The 21,661-nt window shown below is 45.5% G+C and overlaps 1 protein-coding gene and 1 long non-coding RNA gene across 6 annotated transcripts in view; one reads left to right on the top strand and one right to left on the bottom strand.

Annotated features, from left to right (window-relative positions):
• St6galnac3 (ST6 N-acetylgalactosaminide alpha-2,6-sialyltransferase 3) overlaps positions 1-21,661 on the bottom strand; it is a 532,491-nt gene that overhangs the window by 439,295 nt on the left and 71,535 nt on the right. Inside the window, exon 1 of one of the 5 annotated variants that reach the window (XM_029475442.2) lies at positions 15,928-16,020. The exons of 2 other annotated variants lie outside the window; for them this stretch is intronic. In XM_029475442.2, coding sequence (XP_029331302.1) covers positions 15,928-15,930 — 3 coding nt within the window. In that variant the 5' untranslated portion in view covers positions 15,931-16,020. Of the gene's footprint in view, positions 1-15,927; positions 16,021-21,661 lie in introns of those variants that run through there. 2 more of the 5 variants (XM_029475444.2, XM_029475443.2) reach the window with 2 other exon arrangements.
• LOC115030628 (uncharacterized) lies at positions 16,806-19,911 on the top strand. The gene is made up of 3 exons (XR_003836228.2): positions 16,806-17,160; positions 18,439-18,515; positions 19,603-19,911. It is a non-coding gene; the product is annotated as an uncharacterized LOC115030628 (long non-coding RNA).

Raw genomic sequence — 21,661 nt, 5'->3', positions numbered from 1 at the left:
TACAGTTACAAAATCCCAGGTGCAAGGGCTCATTACACTAACTTCTGCAGACACCAATCTTGATCCCACTAGTCAGTGTTAAAAAAGTTGTATCAAGATTGGCTTTCCCTATGTTTATCCCATGACTGAGTAGGGTTTATCAGGGAAGCAGAATGGTCTGAACTTCAGGAGATAACCCACCTTGAATTAAATGTAAATTTCATTTTGTCCAATCGTGGTTTTTTCTATTTGAATACACAAATAAGCTCATTTAATATAATGAAGAACTTTAACACTCCCAGTTGGGATGGCTGTAAATTTCAACTTGCCTTCTCCTTCAGTACAGATGGGACACATAAATTAGAAATCCAAGGTTGCCAGGCCAGAAAATGTAAGGTTTCTAAGGGTTTTAATTCAAGTATGTGCTGCTGAATGCTTTCTCTATTGTGTGGAAAAGTTATGAAGCGTCTGTTTTAATTAATAGAGCATAGGAACCATTGCTGAAATTTTAAGCATGGAATTTCAGCACACAGCACAGAATTTCCTTCAAGTCGAATTAGCATATGGCCACAGGACTCAATTCTGAAATGGTCATGATAAATCACAGGCATTTAGAATGCAGTGGCTCTTATATCCATGTAAATAATACATTAGAACATTCAAAGGTCAGGTATGTGGAACTCATAGCACTCAGAAAAAAATGTACAATATGTGCAGTGATGCTATCCAAGGCTTGGCCATACAACATTATCCCACTTGGAAATGGCTTCACAATCCGTAAGGTACCAGAATGGCTTTCCTAGTGTTCCAAGGGAGTTCTACCACCCACCAACTCAAAGGAATTGTCCCCAAGCCCAGGAAGTGATCTTGGCTCCCGGGATACAGTCACATTATAAAGTCCCGACATAATTCAGTGGTCTGGGCCAGTGTCAGTTCTAGGATGGGAGAGCACCCATCTTTCAACTCTAGATGTTATCTCTCAGAGCCTCTGCTTCAGTTACATCCAGGATAGATGGGCAAATCTCCAAAATGTGAAAGAGGCAATCATTTCAGAACAGCCAGCGAACATCCAGGAGCATAGGAAACGTCCATCCTTTGAAGAAGGGGGAGCTTGAGCCATGCGTATAAGGTTCTGAACTCATGTGTAAGTGAGTATTCCTGTCTTCAGGTAGCCCAGCCCACTATAAAAGAGCTGCTTGACCCCTCCTCACTCTCTTTAAGCTCTCACCTTTCTTACTCTCATCTCTAGCCCTCCTTCTCTCCCTCCCTTCCCTCTTCTCTCCAGGTGGCCATCGCTGACCCCTCTCTCTCTCTCTCTCTCTCTCTCTCTCTCTCTCTCTCTCTCTCTCTCTCTCTACCTTTCTACAATAAAGCTCTAAAACCATAGACTGTCTCTGCTCATCAAGGTCCACCATGCTTGAACAATGGGATAGGCTTTTCCCTAAAGAACCGTTCGTGTCTAACCTCCCACTGGAAGGCCTTTCTGTGCTCCAGTCACAGACTGGACCAAACCAGGGACTCTCACCCTCATGGGAACCACCCCTCTCTCCCTGCCCTCTCCCCCCTTTGGCCCTGGGGATGACTGAGTGAGCCCCGGGGTCCCCATTTTGTTCTCTGCTCTTCTACTGTGTCCAGCAGTGTCTGGGACGCCCGAGAGTGAGAACCTGTTATCTCTGGCCTCAGTGAGGCCCAGAGACCTCAGATTGCCCCTTGATCACCCCCTGGTGGGCTGGGTTCAACGGCGTCTCACATCCAGACACCCACCTAGGGACTCGTGGAAAGTCCTCCCATGTTTGCCTGCCCAGAGCATCAAAACTCTGGAGGGACTCGGGTTTTCTCCCACTCCTTTTATTCCCCCCATGCCCACTGCCTCATATATAACTCAAGCACCTTCTCAAGTTTTCAGCTTAGAGCTCCTGCCTTGGGAAACCTACTTTCCATGGATTAGATGCCCAACCTCGCTATCCCTTTCTTCATCCCAGTATTGACCCAGACTAAAATAATCACACACTTACCATCTCCTCCTGTTTGGTTGCTGGCACTCAGCACGAAGTCTTGCAGAACTAACTCTTGCCATGTTTTTATATGACTATATGACTGCAAGCTGACATTACTAATAATTATTCAAGCTACCAACATTTCATGTGGCACACCCATGGCAGCAGGACTGAGAACGAATCATTCAAAGCACAAAAAGAAGGTAAGCTTGGGAAACTTTAGGAAGACCGTAAAGACAGCCACAGAGCTTGGAGCCTCTGGGTTAAGCTATGGGCAGTCGTTCATGTCTTTAAAAGCCCAGTCAAACCATTGCATACACTAGCAAGATTTTGCTGATAGGACCCTGATAGAGCTATCTCTAGTGAGACTACGCCGGGGCCTAGCAAACACATAAGTGGATGCTCACTGTCAGCCATTGGATGGATCACAGGGCCCCCAATGGAAGAGCTAGAGAAAATACCCAAGGAGCTAAAGGGATCTGCAACTCTATAGGTGGAACAACATTATGAACTAACCAGTACCCCAGAGCTCTTGACTCTAGCTGCATATGTATCAAAAGATGGCCTAGTTGGCCATCACTGGAAAGAGAGGCCCATTGGACTTGCAAACTTTATATGCCCCAGTACAGGGGAACACCAAGGCCAAAAAGTGGGAGTGGGGGGGTAGGGGAGTGTGGGGGAGGGTATGGGGGACTTTTGGGATAGCATTGGAAATGTAAATGAGGAAAATACCTAATAAAAAATTTAGTTAAAATTAAAGCCTAGGTATTCTAAAAAAATAAAATAAAAAATAACCCAGTCAATTGGCTTTCATAGATAGTAGGTACTGAAAAATGGAAAATGTTAGAAAACATGTAAATAGTGAATCAGTGACTGTCAAACTATTGTTCGGAGAGACAAAAAAAATAAAGCTTGAGGAATGTTTCCATCCCAGTGAAGCTAAGTGAAGTCAAGTGAGATGAGAAGACCATGCAGACATGAAGAACCAATGTGCGTTTGCTGAATGGTCTGCATGGGAAATCATGTAAAGCTAGATTCTGATTCTTATACCCTGCTACCCCAAAAAGAAGTTTGAGACCACAGAGGGACTCGGGGCACGCACAGGCTCCCCTGCCTCAGACACTCTGAATCAGCAACTAGAGTTTTCAGTGTTCTAGGGCATTCCTTGCCAACTGAGGAGCGAGCATATCTGTTCTAATTCATCTGAAGAAACAGCGCTCAGTGTTTATTGGTGCCTTTTTGATACGACATGCACTTGGAGTAGACGGCAACACATTCTGAGCTTTAATCCTCCCAGCGATGCCGTCACATGCCACCTTATAGAAGATGAAACACAGCACTCCACTGCACCAGGTCTGTCTACTGGGAATCTTAGCATCCTAGCTTGAGGAGACTCACAACAGCTGAGTCTTCTGCCCAGCCTTGCCTGTGTACACTTGGTGCTCACTCCACATACAGGACACTGAGGAACCTACCGAGGGCCTGTTTCCAAACAAAAGAGGAGAGCTACAGCTCAGTTGTCTAGTGCTTGCCTAGAGTACTGAAGTCCCTAGGTTCAAGCCTAAATACTGCAAAACAAGAACAAGAACAAAGCCTGTCTCTAAATAACTCTAAAGCCTGCTCTCTATGCCAAGATCTGCACCAAGTATGCATGGCTACAGCACTTTAGCATGAATCACCCTAAAGGAGCCTCCATGGTGACCTCCATAGTCAATGCTCCAACAACAAACAAACAAACAACAACAAAAAACAAATACCAGTTTCAGTTAGAATGTTCTTGCCAACACTGTAAGAATTACTAAGTTCCTGAGTGCTTGTGTAGACCAGCATTTACGTTCCATATGATGAAGCAAGAAATACAAAGCATTTCTACTGCAGGCATGGGCAAGACAGTTATCACAAAGGGACAGCCAGGAAACCATGAGCCATAAGTTCAGCTGGCGGCGCCCTTACTGAACCCAGTTTCTTTCTTGAAAGGAAAGCTAGCAGTCAGTTCTTCAGACTGAAGCCTTTGACAGACGTTCGGAAAATGCATGAGGCGACTCGGCCACTTTAAGAATAACAGCTAAGAGTATTTGGTGTGATGACAAAGAAATAGACTTTTCAAGTGAAAATCTGGATTTTTATAGAATGTGAGTGTGCCATCATGCGCTTGGCAGGCTCTCAGTGCTCAGCCTTTATTGGTGCCTTTTTGATACAACATGTGAATGGTAATTAAGACGCAGACTTCTTCTTCTGGTTATCACAGAAGAAGATGTATAAAAAAAAAAAATTGGAAGGTTGGCATCAACTCGGCTAACCATTCTTTTTAAATGACCAATACAAAACATTACCAACTCATGCATGAGTGAGAAAAACGTGACGTGTACTGTAAAGCGGGGAGGTTTGCAGAGATGGAATGGAGTGTTCATTGGTTCAGATTCCACATGGCATCTAACCTTTACACATAAACACACTCCAAGTGGGGTTCTGCAGTGTCAGGGGCTGAACAGCCACAGGATGCTGAAGCAGCCACCCAAACACCCTCTTTTCCAATACCATATCTGCCTTAGGTTGTATTTTTCTCCGTCTACCTCAGTGGACACATCATATCTCAACAGACTGGATCAGAGACGATACAAGAACCCAGCTGTCTTCTGTAAGGGGAGATGGGAGACTGTGCGTCAACTGCTACCATTTCTACTACTTTGGGGGCCTGCATATTATTTCTCAGAAATATATGTAATTTATGCTAACATGAAATGGGTTTGTTTGGTTTTTTTAACCAAGTTAACATTTTTATATCCTGCCAGCCTCAATTTTTAGTACTATTCAGTGGATACAACTCCTGTAAAGAAAAGTTTTTCTCAGTACCTTCTTTTTAGAGAATGTAAGATGGTTTATGCCTTGGAAAGAAAAGTCCTCCCAAAAGCTTTGGGTTGAGTGGTTGGTTCACAACTGGCAGTGCCCCTCTGGAAGGATCTGGAGGTTTAGGATACGAGACTTAGCTGGAGAATGTAGATCATGCAGTGTAGTCAAAGCCCACCCATGTCCAGAGCCCTCTCCCTCTGCAGAGGCCCCATCCAACCCTTCGTTGCTGTCTCTCCTCGTCTAAGAGTAAGACACGCTGCAGTAGCCGGTTGCACACTCCAGCTGCAGCCACACCTTCACACCCAGCCCACTTTCTGCACAGTCGGGCTTCTTGACAGCATGGCTCACACCTGTGTTGTCCACAGATGGTCTGGAGACGAGTCAAGAGTCAAGAACAGGTTTGGACTCCTTAACACTCTGCAGGCAGTGATTGTGAATTCCACACAATCTCCTGGGAGACACCACTGCTACCACACAACAAGGGGAGGAGGTTCCTGCTCTCAGCTCGCTTCCCTGGCTTCTGCTTCTACAACCAGTATCTTTTCCCATGCAGTATCTTTTCTGGGGAAAGAAGTACGAAAAGCAACAAAATACAGCACACCCCCTCTGATCTTGTATGTCTGTAAGGGCAGCAGCCAATCGAAGCACACCCCCACTGATCCGGTCTGTCTGTAAGGGCAGTGGCCAATCACAGCTGGTCACCCCCACTGATCTCTTATGTCTTCAAGGGTGGAAGCCAATCACATTTCCCGGAGTTCAAACTGAATGGGCAGCAAGTTCTGTCACTAAGAGGAGACGGCTGTATGTAAACAAATACCCAGATACCAAATACATGAAGCTTTTCCAGCAAAGGACAGAACCATTGTTTTATGCTTCCTGTTTTTCATAAAATCTGATCACCAAGGGTAAGCTAAATTCTTGAATCCCTGTAGGCTTCCAGCAGGAACCATGTCCGTAACCTTATAGAAAACTCTGGAATCTCCTAAAAACAACTTCAATGCCTCATTTTATTCCTGGTTGATCATGCATTTTGTTTTTAGTGTTTTATTTTGCCTTGCTGGTCTTGTTATATTTTTCACTGCAATGTAGACCAAATCCTGCTGGCACCTAGGCATACACAGAGCATATTCCTCAAAACAAAATAATGTAACCATCTCAAGTCAGCAGCATGTGCGAGGCTGAACGGGTTGAAGTGTGTGTGTGTGTCTGTCTGTCTGTCTGTCTGTCTGTGTGTAAGAGAGACACAGAGAGAGAGACTGGCTATGTTTATGTGTGAAGGAGAGATAGACAGAGAGAGGCTATCTCTGTGTGTGTGTGTGTGTGTGTGTGTGAGAGAGAGAGAGAGAGAGAGAGAGAGAGAGAGAGAGAGAGAGAGAGAGAGAGAGAGAGAGAAGGGGCTGTGTGCTGTGTGTGTTTCCGGGTATTTATATGTCTGTGTGTGCCTGTCTGTCTCTGTGTCTGTATGAGTCTCTTTATGTTTGTGTATGTGTCTATATTTGATTGTATGTTTGTATATATATCTGCATGTATGTCTGTGTGTCGCGATGTTTGTCTACAGGGGTCTTTCTGTGCTTGTTTGTATGATTCTGTGCCTGTGTATATATTTGTTTTGTCGACAGCAGACTGTGTATATTTGTTTGTCTGTGTATGTGTGCAGCAGAGAGGACCCTGGAGGGTCAAAAAGTCTTCAATGGGTATTTCTCACTGACTCCCTGTAAGCTTATAAACTACTCCAGAGTTCTCTGATGTTAGTGCATATATGTGTTGAACAAAGTTGAACAGAATTAAGTAGTTTAGACAATGTCCACAGATATTTTAGTTACCAGTGATTCAATCTGCAGAAGTGATGCTTGGATGTAGTAATAAAGTCATCTGGAAAAGACAAATTTACTGGATCCATCCAGTTAGCCAGAATGCAAATGCACGCCACAGGTAAAATATGCATACACACCATAGCCTACGCTTTCATGGGACACACTGAATCCCAAGTTGGTAATTACAGAGCCACAGGATGGAAAACAACTTGGATGAAGAACTGTGCCTCTGCAGTATGATGCAGTCATCAGTTATGTGTTCTAATCAAGGCAGTAATTGATTCTGAGGCCACTTAGGATGCATGGGTGTTCGGCAGAATACTGTCCACAATATTAAGAAGAGGAGGAGAAAACTGTTTCCTGGGAGTTGCTCTCAGAACTAAAGCTTTAACAGGAGGAGGTTTAATGGCTCATTTTATTTCTTTACAAAACTCAGGCTTGGAGCCAGCAAGATGTCTCAGTGGGTGAACCTACCTTCCCAGAGACTTTAGTTCAATCCCTGGGACCTACATGGGAGGAGAGAACCTACTCGCAAGTTGCCTCTGATCTCTAATGTGAGCCCTAGCATGCAAGATACATATGCACACACGATATGCAGATACAGATTTAATTTTAAAAAAATCAGGCTTGAGGAATAGGAAGGAACGATGGATAATGTTGTTTCCTTGGAAACCAAATGTGCTGTTACCACAGCAATGTTCCTCGTTTCACCCAGAGGGTGAAAATTTTATTCATTTGCTTAAAACTGGACAAGGACAATTTAGAACCCAAATAATCGTGGTCTCTGCGATTTCGCAAGGAACTCCAGTGGGGGTGCTGCATATCTACTCATAAATCTGCAAAGGAATGCAAGAAAGCCCCCCAGGAGGTCACAGGCAGCAGTGGACGACCATAATGAGTTATCCACACAATTTCCAGGGGAGGGATATAAACAAGTACCACCAGGTAGCTGCTGGCTCTCCCACTCTCTCCTGGTCCCTTCTCATGGCCCTGAGCACACAGCCCAGTCCTGGAGAAGAGAGCTTGCAGGAAGACTCTCCTCATTTCCTTCCCCACTTCCTGGTCCTCACATAGAAGAACAAGAATGACCCTCCACGTTCTCAGGACTACTTCAAGAGCTGAAGGAAGAGCAAAAGCCTCCTGTGCCACTTAGGAGCGATATGAGCAGGCTTCATAGAGATACTTCCCCTTCCCAATGGCCAGTGTGTGAGTCTTGATCCGTCTGCCTCTGTCCATCATGGCACATTCCATGAAACCAAAGAAGTCGGCTTGGAGTCTTTTTTAAAGTCACAGGCTGTGACATCAGGTAGAGACAGAATCCAGGTGTGTGGTGTGCTTGTCATGCTCACACTTAAGGATCAACAACCCTGGCCCTGGGGACATGGGTGTGAGAGGAAGAGCTGGCCCTGGTGGCACGTGTGAAGGACAGCTGGTGTGAGGACCAGCTCAGCTACCACCTAGACTCCTATCCCAGGCTATGAGCTGGCCCACACTAACATCTACTCCATCTGATGGAGATGCTGGAGTGTGTGAAGGGACCAGTCCTGCAGACCCAAAGCTGCAGGATCTCCATGACACAGGGCAACAACAGGACATCTAGGGGGAATCTTGTGAGGACCCAGTATTGATCCTGTAGCAGAAGCCAGAGGCCTCAAAACAGACCAATGACTCACTGCAATGAACATCTGTAAGTGAAGCTGTGTGGGCAAAGGGTATACAGTGGAGCATACTATGACACATTGCAGCTTCATGGTGAGATGTTTTTGTTGTTTGGTTTTTTTTTTATTTCTATTTTTTATATTGTTTTGTGGGGGGTTGCAAGGGCTGAGAGCAGATATGATATAAAGGAGCAGGGAAATGAGTGGGATAGGGGTGCATGATGTGAATTTCACAAAGAATCAATAAAAAGTGTTGTTTTTGTTTGTTTGTTTGTTTTTTTAATCAGGAACCAAGGAGCTGGAGAACAAGCTCTATTCATGATGTTCTTCTCACACAAGCATGGGGACCTGGGTTTGATCCCAACTCGCAGAGGAAATGCGAGGCATGGCGTGGCAGTGTGCATCTGTAGCTGTGGCACAGACATGCCAGAGGATGGTGGATCCTAGGAGCTCACTAACCAGCCAGCCAACATGCAGAACTGCCTAGCTCAGAGTTCAGTGAGAGACGCTGCCTCAAAACCTTAGGTAGGAGGGCTGCAGAGATGGCTCAGAGGTTAAGAGCACAGGCTGCTCTTAACAGAGGATCCTGGTTCCATTTACAGCATCTGTGTGGTGGCTCATGACTGCCTGAAATTCCAGTTCTCAATGATCAAGTACTCTTTCTGGCATATACATAGTACACACACACACACACAGAGAGAGAGAGAGAGAGAGAGAGAGAGAGAGAGAGAGAGAGACTTTAACAGATTGATTGAGGAATAAACCTGATATCAACTCAATTTCTGGCATCCACCCATGTACACACATATGTACACTCACATGAACACACACAAATACCTAAGAGCACAGCACTACTGAATGAATTCTGATCTTCACCTTCACACACGATTCTCTGCCCTGAGAACTGAATCAGGTAGGAATTCCCGGGAAAAGCTGAATGTGAGAGCATTTCTCCAGGAGAGTGCTGGCTGGATCTGGTGTGATCCATTCCTACATGTCCTGTGCCAACAATTCCTGGGATGCCACATTTGCTCTGTAAAGCACTGGTGGCAGTGACCAAAACGGTAGAGCATTCAGGGAGCTATGAACAAAACCAGTCAGGAAGGAAGCAGGAGGCAGGAGCAGGACTCAGAGTGCAGACACAAAGAAAGACCACAGGAAACACAGAAAGTGATTCCTTCTCCATCGCCTGTTTGTGCATTGGCTCTGAAAATATTCACTGGATAGCCAAGGTGACTGAGAAACTACAACAAGTGCTTCAGAACCAAACAAATATCACCCAGAGCTTGCAACCTGGAGGCATTCAGTTACAACCTAGTAGCATTCGATTGCAACATTGAAATGGGAGTGTATCTATTTAACTCACTAGTTTCTCTTCCCCTGTCCAGGGGGAGCTGGTGCTCAATTAGGAATTCTGAACTGAACTGAACTCAACAACAACAACAACAACAACAAAAAAGCCACCAGACAGAACACCACTTTTTAAACAGGAATCATTGTAGTTCTAGGATCTGTGTCTCAGCTCACACACCAACCAGCCCCACGGCCTTCACTCTCTGAACCTCAGTGTCCCAAGGACTGGAGACAGGATCTGAGTTCACACCTCCAATGTCAAACCCAGAGCAGACACTTGTGGACAGTAGGTGGGACCATCTGCTGGGGGCCCTCTCCTTCAGGTTCCTCATCAGAGAGGGCCTCATACACGGCCACCCTCGGAAAGACATGTTAACAGAAAGTTATAGTCTCAGGACCCAGACCACAGCTCACGACTAGAGATAAAGAACTTAACATGCCCAAGTGGTTAATAGAGAGAGTCACATCGATGGCTGTTTGCCTTTTCTAGCTATTACAAACAAAGCTGCTATGAACATAGTTGAGCATATGTCCTTATGGGATGGTGGAACTCAGTGGGCTCAGAGTCCAGTGGCACCAAACATAAACAACAGAGAGGTTGACACACAAACTGCCATTTCAACTGAATATGTAAGAGCTCACATAGCTATATATCGGTGTGCATGTGACAACAGCCCAAGATTTCAGTAACAGATACAACATACCCAGTAGCATACAGTCACAGCTTGTCTCTGCTCCGGAAGATGTCCTGCTTTGTCGTTCCCCCACCCCCACCCCCACCCCCACCCTCGCTCGAGCTCTCTCCCTCTCCCCCTCCCCCTTTCTCTCTGCATCTCTCTTTACCAGAATCCTTCAAGACTGGATAACTCCCTAATCCTGAAGCTAGGCTGGTAGCCAGCAAAACCTGGCCTTCCGCTTTGTTCTCTGTCCCCTACAGAGCTGAGTAACTGGCACACACAGCTACCCATGGTTTCTTACCATGGGTACTGGGAATCAGAACTCGGGTCTTTATACAGCAAGCATTTATGCCCAATGAGCTATCTCCCCACCCCAGAAACAATCTTCTAAAAATATTTTTGATCCATATTCCCACTGCTAGAAGTCTCAGCTAGAGTCACCCTCACTGCCACCCTAGAACCTCTCCCAACTGTCCCAGGTCCCTGGCATATCCTAGAAATGACACCCCCTCAAGCCCACCCCCCCCCCGGCCAACTTCTGTTCTCTCTCCCCTGATCTCCCTACACCTGATCTCTCCTTGCCCCACTCCCTCCCCTCTCCCCCCTCTCCCTTCTCCCCTCTCTCACCCACTTCCTCCCTCCATCCAACTCTGGTATCCATCTTATTTCCCCTTCTGGGAAGGGTTAGACTTTCCTTCTATTGGCTTTGAGTCTGTGGATTATAGCATGGTTATCCTGTACTTTATTGCTAATACCCACTTATAAGGGAGTACAGACTATGCATGATGTCTTAGTCAGGGTTTCTATTCCTGCACAAACATCATGACCAAGAAGCAAGTTGGGGAGGAAAGGGTTTATTCGGCTTACACTTCCATACTGCTGTTCATCACCAAGGAAGTCAGGACTGGAACTCAAGCAGGTCAGGAAGCAGGAGCTGATGCAGAGGCCACGGAGGGATGTTCTTTACTGGCTTGCTTCCCCTGACTTGCTCAGCCTGCTCTCTTATAGAACCAAGACTACCAGCCCAGAGATGGTCCCACCCACAAGGGGCCTTTCCCCCTTGATCACTTATTGAGAAAATGCCTTACAGTTCGATCTCATGGAGGCATTTCCTCAACTGAAGCTCCTTTTTCTGTAATAACTCCAGCTGTGTCGAGTTGACACAAAACTAGCCAGTACACATGATCTTTTGGATCTAGGTTACCTCACTCAGGATGATATTTTCTAGTTCCAGCCATTTTCCTGCAAATTTCATTATGTCCTTGTTTTGTTGTTGTTGTTGTTTTGTTTGTTTGTTTGGGGGTTTGGGGGGTTTGTTTGGTTTGGGTTTTGGTTTGTTTGCTTGTTTTTTTCGAGACAGGGTTTCTCTGTATAGCCCTGGCTGTCCTGGAACTCACTTTGTAGACCAGGCTGGCCTCGAACTCAGAAATCCGCCTGCCTGTGCCTGTGTACCACCATACCCGGCATGTCCTTGTTTTTAATAGCTGAGTAATATGTCATTGTTTAAATGAACCAGATTTTCTTTATCCATTCTTCAGTTGAAGGATATTTCGGTTATTTCCAGTTTGTGACTATTACGAATAAAGTTGCTATGAACATAGTTGAACAAACGTCCTTATGGAATATTGGAGCATCTTTTGCGTATATGCCCAGGAGTAGTACAGCTAGGTCTTGAGGTAGCACTATCCCCAATTTTCTGAGAAACCGCCAAATTGACTTCCAGAGTGGTTGGACGATTTTCACCCCCACCAGCAATGGCGGGGCACTCCCTTTGCTCCACATTCTCATCAGCATGTGATGTCCCTCGAGTTTTTGACCTTAGCTATTCTGAAGGTAGAATCTTAGAGTTGTTTTGATTTATATTTCCCTGATGACTAAGGATGTCGAACATTTCAGGCAGGACTCCTGGTGGACAGATAAGGACAGCAACCCATCCACAAAACCTTTGACCCAAAATGTGTCCTGCCTACAAGATGTGCAGGGAAAAGAGCAGAGACAGAGGGAAAGGCCAACCAATGACTGGCTCAACTCGAGACCCACCCCATGGGCAAGAACCAATTATTAGTGAAATATTAATGATACTCTGTTATGCTTGCAGATCGTAGCCTCGCATTACTGTCCTCGGAGAGGCTCCATCCAGCAGCTGATAGAAACAGATGCAGAGAACGCACAGCCAAACATTAGACAGACCTCACAGAGTCTTGTGGAAGAATTGTGAGAAGTATTAAAGGACCAAGAGATAACAGAGATTCCACAGGAAGATCAATAAAGTAAACTAACCTGGACCCTTGGGAGCCAAAGAGTGAGCATGGGCTGGAACCAGGCCCTTCCACATATGTAGCAGAACTACAGCTTGGACTTCATGAGGATCTCCCAGTAACTGATCCCTAAATCTGTTGCCTGTCTATAGATCCTTTTCTCTTAACAGGGCTGCCTTGTCTGGCCTCAGTAAGCAAGGATACAGGGACTTGATGTGCCAGGGAGGGTGGTACCGTGGGGGGAGGGGTCCCTTTCTTATAGGAGAAAAGGAGGGAGGGTCTGTGGAAGGGGATACTGTGAGGAGGATGGGGTGATATTGGGATATAAAGTTAGTTAATTAATTAATTAATTAAAATATTTTTGAGCCACAGCTGGCTGAACCCACAATGGCAGGATACACAGACATAAAGGACTAACAACGTAGCCAGTATTTGTCTCTACCTACAAATTAGTACAAATATCAACAACCTACAAGAGGATAACTCAGGCGTGAAGCCTTGGGATAGAGTATTTTCTTAAGCAAGTAATAATGTAATGATTTGTCAGTGAGCAAATAGACTGGAGAAATAAGCCAAAAATAAATAATGCAAAATCTTTACTAGAGCCGTGGTCTTAGTTAGGGTTTTACTGCTGTGAATGGGTACCATGACCAAAGCAACTCTTATAAGGATGGCACTCATTGGAGCTGGCTTACAGGGTCAGAGGTGCAGTCCATTATCGTCATGGCAGTGTCCAGGCAGATGTGGGGTTGCAGGAGCTAAGAGTTCTTCCACCTCTTGTTCCAAAGGCTGCCAGCAGAAGACTGGCTTCCAGGCAGCTAGGACAAAGATCTTAAAGCCCCCACGCACAGTGACACGCGTACTCCAACAGGACCACACCTACTCCAACAAGGACACACCTCCTAATAGTGCCACTCCGTGGGCCAAGCATATACAATCCGTCACACCAGTCTATAAGGAGTGGTGGCAAACCCATGTTCTCATTACCTCGGCATAAGCTACTACTATATATAACTGCGCCTTCATTATCTTTTTTGACAACACAAAGCCCACACTGTGCCTGGCATCGTGTGCACGTTTGACAACAGTCCTAACATCTACCTTTAGATATCAGCACCATAAATACAGATGCCATCTCTCAGACAACACCTCCACACACAGTAAGATAAGTGTCAAGTCAAGATCCCAATGACTGAAGTTGTTTTAGGTAATTCATAGGTTATAAAAACTAATGAGAAGTGGGAAAAAATATGAGGGTATTACAACACTCCCATTAAAATGAAAATCTATATTACACTTTATATTCTTCACGTAACCATTCCAGAAGAAAGCACCAAGCGATATACCAAATGCTCCATGGGGGGGGGGGGGGGCGGGGGGACCTAACTTCATTAATGTTCAGAAATAGTTGTCTATGTACTCTTTAAGCCATAATCATCTCCAATATCATGATTATCAAAGTCCAGTTTTAATCAGTAATTCATTTGAATAACTAAAAAAAAAAACTGCAAAAGGTCATAGCTTACCACATACACAAAGGCATACTCACATGCACACACGCATACACAAACACACACACACACACACTTTGAAAACCACCATGATGAGCAGTCTTATGAACAGCACTGGAAGCTGTAGCACGAGTGAGAAATGAGCAGCATACAGCACCCAGGCAAGCACTTCTTTCATTTCACAGTAAAGGCTAATTTAAAATCGTACGTAAACGAGGTGTGCACACGGGAAGACTGTTGCTGGGAACATGCTTGCCTTGAAGAGCAAAACTGTCAGATTTTGATCCCCAGAACCTAAGTACAAAAGTCTGCACAGAGTATGGGAGCCTCGGCACCTGGAAGGCAGAGGGATGGATCCTGAGGCTTCCTGACAGGCCAGTGAGAGACTGTCTAAAAGAAATTAGCAGACAGCTCCCAAAGAATGGCGTCTGGTGTTGAGCTCTCTCTAGCCTCTACAAGCATGCATACACCAGCATACACATACTATTTGAAGGCACATTCCCCTACATGATAAACACATACACACACACACACACACACCCAACACACTGGCTGGTTGCTACTCTTTGATTCTGTCTTCAGAGGGGTCAGCCAGTGCATCTGAGTTCTGATTGGACAAATAGCAGTTGATAGACAGATGACATGGTCTGTCTTTTGAAACAGTGTGGGATGGTCTCTGAGGACCACTGGTTATGTGAATGGTAAACATGGCTCAGTAGTGAAAATTCCCTCACCCGTCTTCAAGTCTGGGACGCAGAAGAAAAAGACTAGTAGACTAAATCAGAAATTGGACTCTTGGAATTTTTGTTACCAGAATCTGCGGACGACATCGGTGACACTGGCCACCTCGGGACCCTCTCAGGCATGACAAAGAAGCATTCTCATTTGAATTTCTGGACATCCATGCCAATCACAGCTTTAGAATAATAACTGCAGGCCTGCCTCCAGCTGCGCTCTGAGTCACATTCATTTGTTTTTCCTTTTAAGACTTGTGCAGACTGGTACTCAATTCTAAATTCTAATCTTAGCTCTCAGTCTTGAAAGAGGAGACATTTAAAACATTCGAATTGAATTTACAGTATTAATGGCTGGCAATTATTAGCATTTCCAGATGCAAACTACCTGTGTGTGTTCTTCACGGTACTGAACAGTAACCATATTTTTATGGCTAATGTGAAAATTAGTTAGCTAATGTGGATGTTACCTTCCTAACGTGGCAAGAGCCGTGGAAGCGTATAAAATATTGCATATCGATTAAATATAAGACAAGGAATGTCTTAATAATCCCCGTGTGATTAAAAGACAAGAACAGACTCCATTCTCTGGCTCTACTACATTTCAGTGACGTAACAGGAATGAGACAGTTTACATCTGGAAGCCCTTACCACATCAATGATCAATCAGAAACCCTGACTCCACACACAGGTAGGTAGCCCACACTCTTCTACCAGTGAAACGGAAACAACCAAAGCTTTCTTTCCCAAACAGCTGCACAGGATTGGGGTCAGCTCCTGAATTCTACTTCTATTCCAGCCACAGGCCTGGATAAAGTCAGTCCTAAGTCAGTCAACACCAACAATAGTAACAATAACAATAGCTATTGTACCTGTATGTCAGGATTAGTTCAGGACTTGAGTGGGGAAAAGAGGTTGGTTCTAGTTGGCCAAACATCTTCACAAAATGGAGCTGCTCTGAATTTTTTTGGCTGAGGAAACTTGACCTCTACAAAGTAATTTGCTGAATGCTACAGAGAGTCACTGTTAAAGGAAAATTTAAAACCCCGGCTTTTCCATAACATGTTCACTGTACAAATACTGTCTGAACACCTACCATGTACACAGCTCAGTCCTGAACTCGACCGTGAACAGAAGAGAGGTCCTGTCTGCTCAGAGCTTGCCCTAAAGGAGCTGTTAGCGCTTTATAAATGGCAAACCAGAGAAACAAATGAAGACAAAGTCCAAAGAGAAAACGTACCCCTGCGAAGAAAGCAGAGCCGGAAGGAAGAGAGGCATACAAGTCACACTGATTGCATCTAAACTAGTCCAGCAATGCAAAATTGGTCATACTTGAAGAATAGTTCAGGAGCCGTGAATACACGCAGTTTTAAAAGGAGATGATGGACTAAAGAAACAGGGTCATTGCCAAAAAGCAGCAAGGGATGTGACCAAAGCAAAGGTAGCAGGGAAGAAATGTCAGCCAGAGCATAAGGCTCAAGGACAATTAGGTCAGACAATGCCCCAGATGCAGACCAAGGATGGTGGACGGCCACACAGTCTGAGCTCTTCCATACCAGTGTCCCTAGCACAGGACCCAGTTATGTTGGAAAACGGCCAGTGTGGGCAAAAACTAAAGAAAAGGCCTCGCTAAGGCTGTAATGCAGGCCACTAGGTCAACAACCGAGGCCTGAAAATGAAGGCCTTCCAAAGTATTTTCAAGGATCCGTGCTGTAAGGCAGAGTAGAGAGGGAGGATTTTCACCTCGGCAAATGGAGAGCTAAGCGCCTTTGCTAAGAGGTTTGCAGAAAGCCTGAGGCTTAACCAGAGAAGAAGAACCGAGCTGAGAAGGAACCAACACCCCTACTCAGACCCAAGACTCTCGGGAATGAGTGTCAAGGACTCTTAACATTGGGCAGGAACATTTGGGGCTCCTGAGCAGACACAACGCCATCTTCTTGCCTATGAAACACAGGCAACAGACTCCCCCTAAGATGCTTCCTGGGTCTAAGGAAGCCAAAGGCACCACCTCCAGAGCCCAAACCAATGCTTCCATTGTAAATGACTCCCTATTGGGAGCCCAGAGAGTCTTCCGGTTCTTCTCAGCTTATCCTCTGTACAGATATTTTAATTAATGTTTAATCTTCCCGTGTTTGTGCCTGGAGGCAAAGCCTGTGAGGGGGCAGAGTTCTCAGTCGCAGCCTCAGACAAGCCGCAAGTATAACATTAAACACCCACAACTCAAATGACCAGCCAGACCCTCGCCCTCCATCCCGACTGCCAGGCGCACAGGGCCACGCCATGCGCATGCTCTGCAGTTGCTCCCTCTCATCCTCCAACCATTACAATGGTAGGTGTCTATTTCTTTCCCCCGTTCCTGGGGAGGGGCTGGATTCTGAGAGAAAATGGCTCTGTCACTCAAGAGGGATGAAGCGAGAGGAGAAACGCTACGCTAGAAATGATTACCAAGGCCTGTGAGGGACGCCTCCGAGCGCCCATATGAACCCCCGCTCCCCGTACACACAGCTGAAAGAAAAGGCAAGAAGCCTCGGTGCGGCTCCTGGCATCTAGGGGAGCCGTCTGACAGCTTATTTATTAAACGCATTTTCATATTAATTCCCCTCTGCACCACAGATGACCTTCAGAAACATTTACTGAGCGTCAAGAACATGACGCACCATGGTGGAGGCAAGGCAGGGATGGGAGGAGAGCCCCCTGCAATCAGCTTTCTCCTGCATGACTGCATATGAAATCGGTTAAAATGAAATACTACATTAGGTAGCTGGTCCTTTAATGGAGAGCCTAAATTAGATAGCTAGATAAATTAGAACCCAATTAATGAAGGCCCAAATTACTTTTGCCTCCGTATATTTCCGAGAGGAAGGGTTCTCAGGAATGTAAAACAACACAGAAATATTGTTAGCACTTCCCCAAGCATGTCCTGAGTTTATCTTCACCAGTCCTAACATGAGCACTGGAGTCCAGAATAATGACCCTTAAACATCCACAATGTACAATTATACTTAATATCTATATTTACCAAGTCAAAGCTCAGACACAAAGGCTCTCTCAAGGAGGCTTTTCTTTTAGCCCTTTAAACAATAAACTTTTGGTAGAGTGCACACAACGTAAAGGTCACTACCTGAAGCGTCTGTAAGTGCGTGGCTCAGTGGTACTAAATACTTTCTCATTAGCGCCAACCATCACGCCACCTGCCTAGTCCCGGGCTATTTCAACTTGCACGGCTGAAGCTACATTCCCCATTAAACAGTGAGCTGTCATTTCCATCCATTCCTAGTCGCCGTCACCCGAGGGAGCCATCCAGTTCACATATTTGAGGTTTACTTCTTACAGAAAGTAAAATTAGGAATTCCCAGTTTTCATGATTCCCCCGCATCCCCATGGTTAAGCTCACTATCCTAGCTTATCTGTTGTTGTGATAAAACACTGACCAAAACCACTGGGAAAGAACTGGTTTGTTGGGCTTAAAGGGAAGCCAAGGCAGGAGCTAAAGCAAAAACCATGGAGGACAAACCGACGGTTCTTAAACAGCAAGGCCCACTTACTCAGGGGTGACCTGCCCTCACCAGTCAGGAGTCAAGGCAATGGCCCATAAATCTGCCCACAGGCCAATCCGACGGAGGCCAATCCGACGGAGGCCAATCCGACCGAGGTAATTTCTCCGCTGAGATTCTCACTTCCCAGGTATGCCTAGGTTTGCCTAAACTCACAAAACTAACCAGCCTACCTATTAATTTCATTTATCAGGCTTGAGAAAGATACATTGTTCTGTTCCATGAAGTCATGTGAGATCCTAGGACACCCACGGTCAGTGCTAATAGGTCAACACCTGTAGCCTGCTAAGAACTGGGAGCTGCAGATGAAAGATCTTGGCCAGGTTGCGCACAGTTTAGAGTATCAGTTAGGGCTCTAGCTGACTTCACAAGGGTATGGTAGACAAACACCCACAAAACCACACTTGAACGCCTTCAAAGCAGTCGAAAGAACAACTGCCCAGATGACAGCAAGAGAGCATGCCCAGGAGGGAACAGAGTGAAGCTCTGTCTGCACAAGCTAACAGGCACAGTGGTGAGACCCACTTGACGGTGTGGTGGGCAATCTCATCACCAGGCAGCAAGAGGGCGTGGAGACCCACAGGGGCATACCCAGCCCAGACGAGAGGAAGCTCTGCGTCAGTCTTTCTTGGTTCTGAGTCATTACTTCTAGGGAGGGAAGGCATTAAAAAAACCTTTCAAGCCACAACCACACATCTTAGGGAGATAGCTAATTAGAATTCACCCTTAACTGTGAGAGAATTAACAGACATTAAATAATCATTATTTATAATTGGAGAATCAAGTTACCCAAAAGGGGGGTAGGCAAGCTCAGATTGCTTTGCTTAATGTTTAATTTACGAAAATGGAAGGGTATGTGGTTCTCTAAAACAATCAATAACTTCAGTTCCTAAAGTCAGAAACCTTGAAAGTAGCTTTTCTTCCTAAAACACCTACGTTAAAACTGTTCCGTTATATGCTTTGTTCTAGAAAAGGGGACAAAAAAAATTTTTGATTATAAGTAGCAACACACAGGACAAAGCCTTGGATCGAGTGACTGAGGGAGGAAGGGGGAGAGGGAGGGGGAGAGGGAGGGGGAGAGGGAGGGGGAAGGGGGAGGGGGAAGGGGAAGCAGAAGGAAATGAGGTAGAAGCTTTGTCATTCTTAGGGCACAGCACTCATGAGGTCTTCTAAATCTTCTCATTTGTTTGTTTATCCTACTTTGTTTTTCTTCCTAGACTCTCCACTTTCTCTCCTAAGGAAGGGAAACCCTCAAACCCCTTCCATTCTCTCCTCTCCTGACAGGGTACCTCCCTGGCCAGGCTCGCAGCCGATAACTTGGTCTTTCTGGAAGCTGATGGGTCAAGACAAGACATCTATAGATTAAATAAGGCCTCATATTTTCTGTATTGCTCAAAAAGAAAGGAAGGGAAGAAGGAAGGGAGGAAGAAAATGATAAGAAAAAGAAAGAAAGAAAGGCTGCAACACTTAGGCCTCAAAATGTCAAAGAAATATAAAGAAAAACATTAAAATATATTATTATTCAATGCACGGCACTAGTTAAGATTCACCAGTGAGTGTGTGTGTGTGTGGGGGGGGGAATAGCACCTTCTCCCCAACGTATCCTGAAGCAGCAGACACCAGCTACCAGCTTTCTTGAAGGTCACACGTGTCCAACGTCTACAAACATATATCTGTCACCATGACAGTGACCCATTGACTTCAAAGAACTACACAGAGGAAAATGTGCAGGGTGTGCACAAAGATCAACAGGTAACATCATTTAAGCTTTGTAATAAAGGTGTCTGATTTCAGTTTTTAGAGTAACAGAGAATGAAATGACGGAATGTAATTGCCAGCCAGAGTAGACTGTTCAGTATAAGGATGCTTCCATGCAATAGAATACACAGATATATCAGTAAATGATTTATCACAGGGAAATAACTTATTGATATGTAGAAAGTCTCTGTGGTTTGTGCTAAGTTGGGAGGAACAGAGAACTCAAGCACACACATTAATACTGTGCCACTATATTACAGATTTATAAATGCATTTCACAAAAACACAAACAGTGCTTGCTGATGGTTTTTTTTCCCCTATGCTACAAATCTCATCTACTATTTTGTGTGTGTATGGGGAGTTTGTATACATGCACATGTGCGCATATAGGGCAGCACGCATGCACGTATGGGTACACACAGACACCAGAAGACGATCTCAACTGTAGTTTCTCAGAAGATTCTCACCTTGCTTTTTGAGACAAAGTCTCTCCCCTAGCTTGCAACATGAGTAAGACAGGCAGCGGGTGCCAGCAGGTGACTGCAGGTGGCAGCGGGTGCCAGCAGGTGGCTGCAAGTGACTGCAGGTGGCAGCGGGTGGCAGCAGGTGGCAGCAGGTGGCTGCAGGCACCAGGGGTCAGCACTGGGGATACACAGTGCATTAGCACACCAGGCTTCCGCTCAATGTGAGTTCCAAGGACTGAGCTCTGGTTCTCCGCCACTTTAAGAACTGACTCATTCCCCCCACTGAATCCCTAGTTAGGGATTTAACTTAACTAGAACATCCCGCCGCAACTATATACAAGTAGCTGTCTTAAGTTTAAAGTAGAATACTGAAAACATCAACAGCTCTATCACAAACATTCTAAGGCTGGGTTGGGAATGGAAGCAGCTACCTGCAAACGTGAATAATCTGGATTGCAGGTGCCTCTGTATGATGTATTAACCATCCCCCCACCACCACCACCACCCCTCCGACCCTGCCAAGCACACAAACAGGCTCACACATACACGTATGCACACACACATGCACACACACATGCACACACACCCCTCGACTGACAAATATTAAGAACAAACAAAAGAGCCACATGTGGTCCTAAGGTTTTCTATCCCAGCAGCAGGTGAGGCAGGAGGATTACAGAGATTAGATGGCAGCCCGAGCTACCTGGTGAGTTCCAAGCCAGCCTTGACTGCATCAGAGCCTATCTCAAAAACAAAAATCAAACACAGTAATAATGATACCGAGGGAACAAAGGACACGGGGTGCTTGGGAGTGAGTTCCCCCTGATGTCAGCTCCCCCCTTCATAATTGTCCAGAATATTCAGCTGTTGGCTGCGCTATAAGAAACAGTCTATATCCTGTTGCTTTAGAACACTTGAAATCATGTAAATTATTCCTGGAGAATGTTTAAAAATTCATGTTATTTACTCCTGAGAGGCCACAGCAACATCTTTCCAGACTGCACCAGACTGTTCTGCGAATGATGGGGGGGTGAAGGGGAATGATGGGGCGGGG

The sequence above is a fragment of the Mus caroli genome, unplaced genomic scaffold (genome assembly GCF_978045245.1).
Source record: "Mus caroli unplaced genomic scaffold, Mus_caroli_1 scaffold_3, whole genome shotgun sequence".
NCBI lineage: Eukaryota > Metazoa > Chordata > Mammalia > Rodentia > Muridae > Mus > Mus caroli.
This window is presented reverse-complemented; position numbering and strand designations above follow the sequence as displayed.